At 39.5% G+C, this 10748-nt stretch overlaps 2 protein-coding genes across 2 annotated transcripts; both read right to left on the bottom strand.

Moving 5' to 3' along the window:
• Window positions 1–496: 496 nt before the first annotated feature.
• On the bottom strand, window positions 497–2754 carry LOC139216011 (cathepsin S-like). Its single transcript, XM_070847059.1, has 8 exons — window positions 2747–2754; window positions 2205–2332; window positions 1948–2070; window positions 1572–1721; window positions 1222–1446; window positions 973–1138; window positions 720–822; window positions 497–622 (listed from the first exon to the last, which is right to left on the bottom strand). The coding sequence occupies exons 2-8, from the start codon at window positions 2322–2324 to the stop codon at window positions 523–525; spliced, it is 987 nt and encodes a 328-aa protein (XP_070703160.1). The 5' UTR covers window positions 2325–2332; window positions 2747–2754; the 3' UTR covers window positions 497–522.
• Window positions 2755–3513: 759 nt separating this feature from the next.
• Window positions 3514–9060, bottom strand: ctss1 (cathepsin S, ortholog 1). Its single transcript, XM_070847058.1, has 8 exons — window positions 9016–9060; window positions 8306–8426; window positions 8099–8221; window positions 5579–5731; window positions 5264–5488; window positions 4907–5072; window positions 4221–4326; window positions 3514–4063 (listed from the first exon to the last, which is right to left on the bottom strand). Exons 2-8 carry the CDS (start codon window positions 8423–8425, stop codon window positions 3964–3966), a joined length of 993 nt encoding a protein of 330 aa, XP_070703159.1. The 5' UTR covers window position 8426; window positions 9016–9060; the 3' UTR covers window positions 3514–3963.
• Between the last annotated feature and the right edge of the window lie 1688 nt (window positions 9061–10748).

The following is a 10748-nucleotide window of genomic DNA, read 5'->3' as shown; positions in this document are numbered from 1 at the left end:
CGTCCTTCCACTGCAGCCTATCAAGAAAACAAAGGGGAATCTTACATTGAAGACTAACTTCAAGAGATGCACTTGCTGTCAAATTCAGACTGCTAAAGCTTCAAATTAGCAACATTTTGCACACAAGTACTGAATTTTATCCCCAATTTACTTCCAGTGAAAGCATGAGGTGGGATTTCTTCAGGGCCAATATGAATGGGAGGAATGAATCCTTTTCAGCCTGTCAAGTTTGCCTTTTGAAAGCAAGGTGATGATTCACAAGTGTGCTTTTAATGCAGTTGTAGAATGACCCAGATATTTTGCTTTGCATGTGTGTAAGTGGGTCACATATCACAAGGTTTCAGCAAGATTTTGAAGCATCACTCCAACAGCTGTAGTCATTTAGTTATGCCCATTAAAACATTCACGAACTCTAGAGTTTAATATTCCACCTCTTAAGTTAAATAAATCCACAAGTTAATGACCAAACTGTTTATTAAAAAAAAAATATATCTAGTACAGCCAATTCTTGGAGTTCACTGATCACATGATGGGGAAACAAGCATAGAGAGCGATGCCACACTGGTTCCTTCTGTTCCGAGCCATCTTGATGTAGCCTTCCTCGCCGAAGTGAACACCCCAGCTACAAAACAAAGGGAATATTTAGATTATAAAACCAATTTAAAAAAAAAAAAAAAAAAAGTTGACAATAATCCATAGAAATCCTCAAGATATTTCACCTGTTTTTGACCAGCCAGTAGTCCTGCCCCCTCTCAGTGCCGTAGCCCACAGCCAGAACGCCATGGTTCACGTTGTGGGTGCACGTGTGGTCAGTGTACACGCCTGTGGGGCCGCACAAAACAAAACATTTACACACATCCCAAAAAAAAAAAAAAAAAAAAAAAAAAAAAAAAAAAAAAAAAAAGTTAAGAATCACTTCCTTACATCCAACTAAGCTTGTATTTTCAGAGGCAAGAAGCCATAACTACTCACCATGACGATAGAAGACAAACTTGTACCTGGAGGCATCAATTGCTACAGAGATAGGGCCAATGAAAGCTAGAGCTGCTTTCAGCGCAGACTCATCCCCCTTCGGTAAGAAGGCATGGCCTGAGCAGTTAGCAGCTCGATACAGCTGGTTATACATGCACTGCCCACGCTGAAAAGTAAGTGTTGATTGGTCGAGAGTTAAGTGGACACAGGACTTTAAACACATAACGGACCATCGTCTTTGAAGCTCACCTTGCCGATGTAGGGGTAGCCAGCCTCAGAATCTATGCCTTGGTTTTTAATGACATATTCAAAGGCGTTAGTCATGAAGCCTCCGTTGCACCCATTGTTGCCGTACTTTGTGGAGCAGTCCACCAGGTTCTGAGGACTGAGGGATATCAGGACACCTGTAGACTTCTTGAGTTGCCCTTCCAGAGCGCCAACTGCACTGAAGGCCCAACAAGAGCCACAAGAACCCTAGAAGAAAGAAAAAAAGCTGCACATGACTTAAGTACAGGCTAGATATCCTTAAACAGCTACAAAACTATATCCTAATATTAATGTGTACCAACACTACAAGGTATGACCTGCCGGGACATCACCTGCATTTTGACCTCTGTTACCAGGCCTTCATCCCTCCAGTCCAGTGATGGCGGCAGAGAGGAGTTGACCTTAACAAAGTTGGAAGGAGCCCTCTCGAGGTCAGAGGGCACAATGGTGCCTGTCAGTGTGCCAGTGATCTCCTCAATGGTCTACAAATGTCAAAAAAAAAAAAAAAAAAAAAAAAAAAAAAAAAAAACACATTACAGGTGACTTCTCTCTGGATTTTACAGCACTTGAGAAAACTTGTAAACCCAAAACACTGGGAAACAAGTCAATGTTGCCTCTTTTTAAAAAAAAAAAAAAAAAATGTGCATGTGCATTTGTTTGCTGCAAAGCTTTAGTTTAATGTGAGAAAAGGTGAACTAGCCTACTCACCAGGTCCCCCAGGTGGTTCATTGCCAGCTCATAGGTGTGTAAGCCAAGGGAGGTCTCCAGGTTATGGACATTAATCAGTTCCAAGTTTTCTTCCCATATCCGCCTGCGGCCAAATTCCTCAATCTGACGTCACAGCATTAACATTTATTATGTGATACAGAAATTCATCCACTACACTTGTCAAGGTGAAAACTTTCAGTTCAATGGCCAATAAATGAATTCACAATTAATAGTTGCTGAAAGCCACTCAGTTTTACCTGGTGAGAGTAGACTTTATTATGCATCTTCTTCCACAGCTCCCAGTGTCGATCCAGCTCTGAATTCACAACTGCTGATGCACATCCACACAGGATGGTGAAAAACAGGCTCTGAAACATTTCGAGATCTAGAAAAGAGAATCAGGACAACAAATGTTTGTGTCTGACTGCAGATTTAAAGGCTTAGCTCCTGCTTTGATTGGACAGCTGATCTCATTTCTCATTGAAACACCAACAGCTGATATCAATCAACACTTAGAAGAAGTGGAAATAAAACTTGACCAAACGAACATAGTAGTCAAGTATTTGCTACATCACAAGATACATCAGTACAGGCATATTGTGAGTGTTCAATTTTTAGGCCGTGCTTAGGTAGATGAAGAAATGCATGCAAATTAGGAATTATATTAGCTTTTTCCAATAGTTTAGATATTCAGAGTTCATATTTGATAATAATATTCATTTTTCACTATATGCAACTATCAAAGAAAATAAAACCATCTCAGAAAAGCAGTTTTACCTCACAGACATGCTTTACCTACCTGAGCAGATCACCAGGGGGGAGAATCCAGACTGACGCTGAGAGACTCTATTTATCCCCATGCTCAGTGCACACCTGCAAGTCATTAAACCTGCAATAAGCTTCAGTTACAGAACATCATTATCATTAATTTCCTCACCTGAATGTAAGTCCAATATCCTCTCTCTGTTTTAGCTCTAGTTTTTGTCTCTACCAACTCCTGAGGAAAATATGTTTCCTAAGCTGCTAAATGCTTGAGTTGAGTTTTTTAGAGCTTTTTCACTGAAAACAACGACCTGCTGTGGCCGAAAATGATTGTATGAGACTGTTGAGAGTGAAAGTTTGGGGCTGGACAGCGAAACATTGAGCTGCAGTTTAACAGAAGTGGGGCAGTTAACCAGGCACACATTTGCAAAACCAAACAATTAGTCCTCATCACGGAAGTCTTCTCTCCTGAAGAACTGAAAAATACAGTTTGAAAATACTTCAGATAAATGTCAACCAAAACTCTCAAAATAAATAATGATAATTGGTTGACGTACTTATTGAGAAAGACAGAGAGGCCTGAAAAAGAATAACAAAGAAAAGAAGATGAATAAGACGCTAAGACTGATGGAGATCATTTGGTGAACTTAACAGTGCGACCTTTATGTGTTATTTACTACAACTGGGCAAATTAGACACGCAGAATCTTTATATTAACCACTGAAACCAAAAGGAATCCAGTTTAGAAAAAGTTTATTATTATCAGGTATTTTATATTCAGATGATTTAGTTCAATAATAAAATACTTCAACAGTAACTATTACTACTACCATTAACAATAATAATATTTCATTCTCATGTCAAGAAGAGATACTCTTGCGTTATCAAGAGTTTAATTGTTCGCTGAATAACTCTGAAAGCTAAGCCATCATTTAAATATCAGTTTTTAAATAAACACACCTCATATATGAAATACAGTATAGAGCCTTTATGATACACACATTTTTTAGAAGGTACAAAGCAAGCAGCTTTTTTTTCCCTTCAGAATGACAGAGAAAGGCAGATGAGAGCTTATTGAATGAAACTCAGACATTTTTAAGTATTCTCTCAAAAAACCCTAACATCAGTGAGAAGGCTACCAAATCACATATAGTAAATTGGCAAAATTAACAACACACATCTGATCTCTGGTATCAAATAAATAAATGAAATAGTCTAAATTCTACCAAGATGATTCAGATGACAGTTACATTTTCACAGCATAGGGTAGACTGCAAAGCTGGCAATGCCGCAGAGATTATTCTTGTTTCTGGCAATCCGAATGAAGCCTTCTTCTCCCCAGGCGGTTCCCCAACTGGAATCACAGGAACACACATTTTATATTTAATATTGGCCACATGTCAAGTTCTTAAGTATGCGAAGTACTTTTCTTTTCACATTTGGGAATAAGAGGCTAGTACATTTGACAGGAACTCATTTTAACTATATCCAGTGAAGAGAGGCAAATTCACCTGTTTTTCACGAGCCAGAAGTCTTGTCCTTGGTCTGTGCCGTAGCCCACAGCCAGGACAGCGTGATTTATTAACTGTGGATTGCAGCTGGGGACGTTGTACAGTCCTAAAAAATTCATTTTTATGCATTTAATAACATCACAGTGACTGATAGAAAGTGATAAAATGGCAAAACAGTGGCGTTATTGCTGTCAGCTGATTTCTGACACTTCTGTTGCATTGTTGATGAATGGGTAGAGAGGTTTCTACGGTAATAGTATCATTTAACAATTCAGTTCATGCTGTAAAGTCACTTCTGCCTAGACTTTTGTTTTCTGTTTCTGATAAATTCCAATCTGATTAAATACATAAATATTTATAATGCAATAAATAGTCAAACCTATTGAGCGTTGTAACATTAAAATTCAGTTAAAAATCTTTTCCAGTGCTGAGGTAGCAAGAGTTCAGTGGAACAAACAATGGCTAAATGCGGAGTAGAGTCTTTATTATAGACTCTGAGAAAAGGGTCACTTCATAGAAGTTGTATAAAAGGTCTCTTTTATACAACTTCTATGAAGTGACCTTTTTCTGAAGCAAAATGAAGTCAGACATCAGTAGGTATGCTATTTCCCTAAACTGCAGATATATTCATTTTCTCAGGTGTGACTCGAACCAAAACCAGGGTGCCTCACATTCAGAGGCCTCACCTCCTCTGTAGAGATGAAAGGACGGCAGCATGGCGTTCACGGCCACAGCGACTGGTCCCACCGATCCCACTACAGCCTGGAGGGTCTTCTCATCTCCGTGTGGGAGGATGTGCAAATCAGAGCAGTAGCCGGCCTTTCCCTTTACAGAATAACGGCATTTACCGTTCTACAAGTACAAGTGAGATTCACAAAATGCATAATGTGTTACTATTTAATCAAACTGGTAGATATTATACATGTTTTGTGTTTTTTGTCTTAAAACACGTTCTATGTAAGTTATGTGTCCTGATTTGTTATATAGTTTAATATATATAAAATCCCAGTATTATACTGTACAGGAGGGAGGTAAAGAAGGACCTGGTGCTCGTAGGGGTAAAAGCTTTCTGCGTCTACGCCTCCATTGCGAATGATGTAGCTGTAAGCTTTAGAGATGTATCCTCCTCTGCAGCCGTGATTTCCATCGTTGGTGCTGCAGTCCACCAGGTTCTGTGGGCTCAGGGGCACAAGGACACCTGTTTGCTTCTTCATCTGGCCCTCAAGAGCTCCCAAAGAGCTGAAGGCCCAGCAGGACCCACAAGACCCCTTAGAAAAGAGAAAATTATGTTTATCAGCACTGGATATTTATTAGCCTGATCTCATTTCCTCAGTTTCTGATTTCAAATGATGGCTTACCTGATTTTGGACCGGGCTGACCAGACCGCTCTTCCTCCAGTCGACGCTCTGAGGAGTCAATAAGCTGCTTGCTTCCTTAAAAGTGTCATTTCTGAACTGAAAGGGCTCCTCCAGCTTCAGGCCGTTCAGCTTCTCATTGACTTCCTCTCCTGTCTTAATTTAAAATGCACATGAGGGAAATATTGCAATGTCACATCACAGCGATGACCTCTTGCTTTTGGTAACTTTTAACACATTTAACATTGCAGCATTGTGTGTTTGCAGCATTTTAAGGACTAGCACTGGCACAGTCCTACTCTGAAAAGTGATCTCATGATCATATACATCATGCTAGTTCCTCCACCCTTTTTAGTGTTATATTTTCTCCCTCGGCCTCAGAGACGCCAGCTAGCGGTCATAGAATCAACCACAATTTCCTGTGATGCTTATCAAGTTTCAGCTTCTACTTTCTATGAGAAAGAGTATAATAAAAATGTATTTATTACAGTACCAACATGTCACTTCTTTCCATTTTTTCACCTTTGCTTTACAGTCCTGAACAGTCCAGCTGGTGTCACATTTGACTCTGACCCCAGTTTTATGGATTAAAACACCTCTGTAAAACCTTTTCTTCACTAAAAAGTTACAAACATTTTAACTGCCCCCCTGTTTATCTCCAAGAGAACTGTAGCACACTGTCCTTTGGGATTTCTGACAGGAGTCCAGAAGCTCGACTGTGTCCGAAACATTTCTGCCAGGATCCCGCAGAGGGTCAATACGTCATCCGGGCTTCATTGCTCGCGCTTCCTGTCGTCTTAATCATCAACATAGAAGCCTCAGTATTTTCCAATGCAGCCCTATTAACACCCTTCTCCTCTCATGTACCTTTTAGACTGATTAAACCTTCACTCGCACTCTTGAATCAACACTGAAACATGATTGAAAATTCTTTGTCTGCAGTAACTCACTTTCCTCTGATATCTCTGCTATGTTTTTTCATCGATTTTCCTTCATTTCTCTGCTTTTTTGTACATTATTTACTTAGAATACATGTTTTTGTTAGATTTTCTATATAGAATATGTTACATTTAGTAGTTTAATAATAGTACTTTAATAGTAGAATGGAATTTGCCACAATGGTACAAAACAAGAGTGATATGGAACAAAATGGTTTGCACTGGTCCTTTATGTAATTTTATTAGCCTTCCCAAATACACTGCACTTCATAGTAGTCCAGATTAGCCCAGCCATTTGGGATTAGATTAATCAGATTGTATAAAGGAAGATTAGAGCTGCTCTATAGGTTAGAGTTTAAATTAAGCCACAGAGGATGCAGGTTTAAATGCAGATTAACAGTGTTGGTCAGTGACATTTGTCTTGCATCAGCAGAGGTCAATGAGAATCAATGCACTTCGCACAGGAATGTACACGTTGTAATGTCGAGCATATGTCAGCGCAGGGCCTGGGAGGGAGAGGAGCCCGTTGGATGTCATAATGACGACTGGTGTTCAGTGCAGTTTGTATCCACCAGAGGTCTCTGAGCGGCACGGCCAGTGTCTGAGCACTCCACTCTTAGACAGTCCTTGATCTTGAATATTTTCAGTTGTAGATGATTATTTTTGAACATGGGTCTTATACTGTCAGCACGAGGCTGCTTCAATAAGTTGTGGCATGAGATGTACGCAGTATAACAGCTGAGTTCAGCAGCCAGCCAACAAACGTGAAGTTCTGTTAAATCTGATAATAATGTACAAACAAACTATAATCCAAACAATGGATTATAGTTGTGTAATTAGATTCATAGAGCAAAATAGTGATAATTTAAAGATAGATAAGTCATCCAATTTGTTGCTCAGGAATGATGCAGATCACAGTTGAATTTTTGAAAGTCATGAAAAAAACCCAACAAATAAAGGAATGAGTGTAAAAAATATTGTAAACCAGATCCAGTCTGTCAGTTGTTAATTTGTCACCAAATCTGTGCAGATTACAGGTCAAATTACAGCTCAAAAAGTAATAAATAAAACACTGTGAAGTTACCAATAAAATCCACTGTGAGACGTGAGTAATGTGGTGATCAGCTTGTTGGCAGCAGAGGTGTCTGGAGACCAGAAAACCTGCTAACGTTTATTCCTCGTTTTCTTTCCAACTGACCCTTCTGCCTCCGTGTTTTGAGGTTCACTCTCGTAAATTTTCTGCTGGTTTTAAACACTGTAACGTTCACACCCACATTCGACCTCAGCAGAAGTTCTTCCACTTTGTTCTTCTCATTAAAACTTTCCTGCCTTATCAATACTCATCCCATTTGCTTACATTATCTGCATATTTTTGGTAATAAGTGGAATCATTTTGGATTTATCTCAGTCAAGACACAGCGACCAAAAGCAAACACTATCTGCCTAAATCTACAGTCTTGCTGCACAGTTGCATTACAGCCATTTAAATTCTACTGATGAACACACTGATGCAGACTATTTAGGTCACACCAGGCATCAGAAAGTTTGAGCAGGAGACTGAAAACACAGACTGTTTGACTCCTACCATGTCAGCCAGATGATTGAGTCCCATTGTGAAGCTGTGTTTTCCTGCTGAGGCCTCCTGGTTGTGTCTCAACACCGTCTGCATGTTCTTCTCCCATACTGCTCTCCTGAACACCATCTCAGACTGAAACAAAAACACTGACTGATGCTGTGTCTTCCTGAGTGTACAATGACAAAACTAGAGAAATTAAGGTTTTCACCATCCTACCTGATTATCATAAACCTTGCGATGTTGGATTTTCCACTCTTCCCACACTTTATTTGAGGCAGATGATGAGTGGCCGACAACCACAAAGGCCAAAAGCAACATGGCACAGAAACTGTGCATCCTGCAAAGGAAAATACAAAACTAGTCACATTATATGAGGTTATGAGTCTCTCTGCCCCCAGAATATTTAGCCCACCTCTTACAAAGCACAAGCATGCACTAATGCCCCATAGTATCCCTGTATTGATAAGCTGACCAGCTTCTGCAATAGAAAATATTCATATACACATTAACCCACATTAAACAATGTTGTTTATGTGCACAGCACAAGCCTAGTCTGGTCTAAAACCTGAACACTATAAAGTACATTTAAGATTTAACACAGTCATGATTGGTGTTACTCATCTACAGAGATCAAAGTGAAGTGAAGTGAAACTCCAACGTAAAAAGTGAGATTAGAATTGAAAACGCTTCAGGCTGTTTTCTAGCATTGCACACTTTTTTCAATATTTCTTCACTTCAAAAAGGAGAAGCTCAAACCTGTTTTACTGTAATCTGTGAGCTTCTTTCTCAGCAAATCTTTCCTACCTTCCTACAAACTATTAATAATATACCACCATATACTACTGCAGTCAATAGCTTTGACAAGCACTTGATCTCGACTCATGAAAGACAGTTACTTCAGATAAGGAGAAATGGTTTGCATTTACCTTGATGCAGACTAATAGGCACGTTTTTTTTGTCCCAGCGAGAAAGTTCACCCGTTTTAAACAGTCCAGAAGACCTTCACACTTAAAAGAGGAAGTATAGTTTCCTCATACACACAACTTTTTCCCCCCTGTTTTTCAGTGCATCTGCTCTCTGGCTTGTCATGTGAATCTAATTTACAACCCGCTGCAGCAGCCCAAAATACCCTTCCAGTGCCAGAGGTGGAAGTGGCAAAAGTTTCATGACAGAAATGCTTGTAAATGAAACTGCTTATGGAAGGAAATACGTGTGAAAACCTGTGGGGGGAGAACATTAGTGATAATAGAAAGATGATAAATTGATATAAATTACATAATTTTATCTGCCATCTATCACCGGTAGTCACTTCAACAGTGACACATGGGTGACAAAAAACACAGAAACACACAACCTCATTTATTTCTAATGCGGAAAGAAACTTCACCTTCAAACAGACTAAATTTATAAATGGGGGGTGGTTTAAACTCTGGTTTTCTCTTTTGGCCAACATGTGTTGCTTGTGTTGTGTGAATTCTTGTGAATTCTTGCTCAAAGGTTCCCGTTTGTGTGAGAGATGGTGGTGTGAAGTTTTAAGTGATTTCTCCTTCGGTTCACTTCTTCAGTGTGAACCTCTTCCCCCGTGCCTCGTGTTTACAGCTGTTTTTCTGTCTGTGCATATCAGAACACATACTCAAACAAAACAAACAAATAAGCAACAGAAAAAAAATCATCAGAAAATATCCAGTTTATTCATTCACAAAATTATTTCCAACTGTTTCTTTATGCTAAGCTAACTGGCTGCGGGCTGTGGTGTCATGGCCTGGTATCAGTCTTCTGATGTAACTGTTGACAAGAAAGTAAATAAGTGTATTTCTAAAGATGCTGACCGCGTAATTACAATGTCCTCGGTTAAAATTTGGCTGAGAATCTCTCCCTCTTGTCTTTTCCTGTAATATATCTGATATAGATTTTTTTTTAAGTCCCAAAAACACTTAGAAAGAGAGAAGCTCCAGATAGCTCACAGCACCACTATAGTGAGCAGTAATGACCAAAGATTATGATGCTAAAAAGACAGGAGGATATTATGCAATTAGGATCCTTGATTTGGCGGAGGCTGTAATTGGCATTCATCACTGATTTTTTCTCCCTAAAACCGGAGTTGGACAGAGATTTGCTGATGAATGCAGGTTCCCCGAGGTACCAGATGGTAAGGTCCTGACTCAGCATTGGCTCTTCTTCTGTGGTGATCCTGCTTCTTTTGGTGTTAACACACCTCATAATCCTGCAGCTGAGCGGAGAGGCAGGAAATTCTTCTCACACACCTGATAAGGTTTTTGTTTGATGTTCATTGAATCACGAGTGAGTTTTTGCTAATTAAACAGCAAATTGTTTTGAAAAATGTAATTAAGAAGGGGTGCAGTGTGGGTGCAGTGACCAGCTCAGTCATGAATCACAAATAAAGAAATGCACAACTGAATCTACACTTGTTGTATTTATGAGGCCCAGAGTTAATTATTTAGGTGTTTGAGAGACGTGGGACAAGCTGAGAGATCCTTCAGTCAAAGAGGGGGAAAGAAACCAACGAAAACAAAACAAAAAGTCTAAAAATTGTATCCACCAAAGAGTCAGAACATTTTAAATGCATTGGTAACTTAATGCATTTTTCTGTCATTTGTGCAGCACTTTGAGTTTCCTTGTTGTTGTTGGAAGGTGCCAT

This window comes from Pempheris klunzingeri, chromosome 16 (genome assembly GCF_042242105.1).
Source record: "Pempheris klunzingeri isolate RE-2024b chromosome 16, fPemKlu1.hap1, whole genome shotgun sequence".
NCBI lineage: Eukaryota > Metazoa > Chordata > Actinopteri > Acropomatiformes > Pempheridae > Pempheris > Pempheris klunzingeri.
The sequence above is the reverse complement of the archived record's forward strand: the minus strand, read 5'-3'. Positions and strand labels throughout refer to the sequence as shown.

What these genes read in the sequence shown, in the direction of transcription:
- LOC139216011 (XM_070847059.1), bottom strand. Translation starts at nt 2,324, where the DNA reads ATGTTTCAGAGCCTGTTTTTCACCATCCTGTGTGGATGTGCATCAGCA. An exon ending in ATAAAGTCTACTCTCACCAG is followed by an intron (nt 2,071 to 2,204) that starts GTAAAACTGAGT and finishes CTGTGACGTCAG; the next exon opens with ATTGAGGAATTTGGCCGCAG. An exon ending in TGAACCACCTGGGGGACCTG is followed by an intron (nt 1,722 to 1,947) that starts GTGAGTAGGCTA and finishes TGACATTTGTAG; the next exon opens with ACCATTGAGGAGATCACTGG.
- ctss1 (XM_070847058.1), bottom strand. Translation starts at nt 8,425, where the DNA reads ATGCACAGTTTCTGTGCCATGTTGCTTTTGGCCTTTGTGGTTGTCGGC. An exon ending in GCAAGGTTTATGATAATCAG is followed by an intron (nt 8,222 to 8,305) that starts GTAGGATGGTGA and finishes TTTTTGTTTCAG; the next exon opens with TCTGAGATGGTGTTCAGGAG. An exon ending in TTCTGGCTCGTGAAAAACAG is followed by an intron (nt 4,064 to 4,220) that starts GTGAATTTGCCT and finishes CTGTGATTCCAG; the next exon opens with TTGGGGAACCGCCTGGGGAG.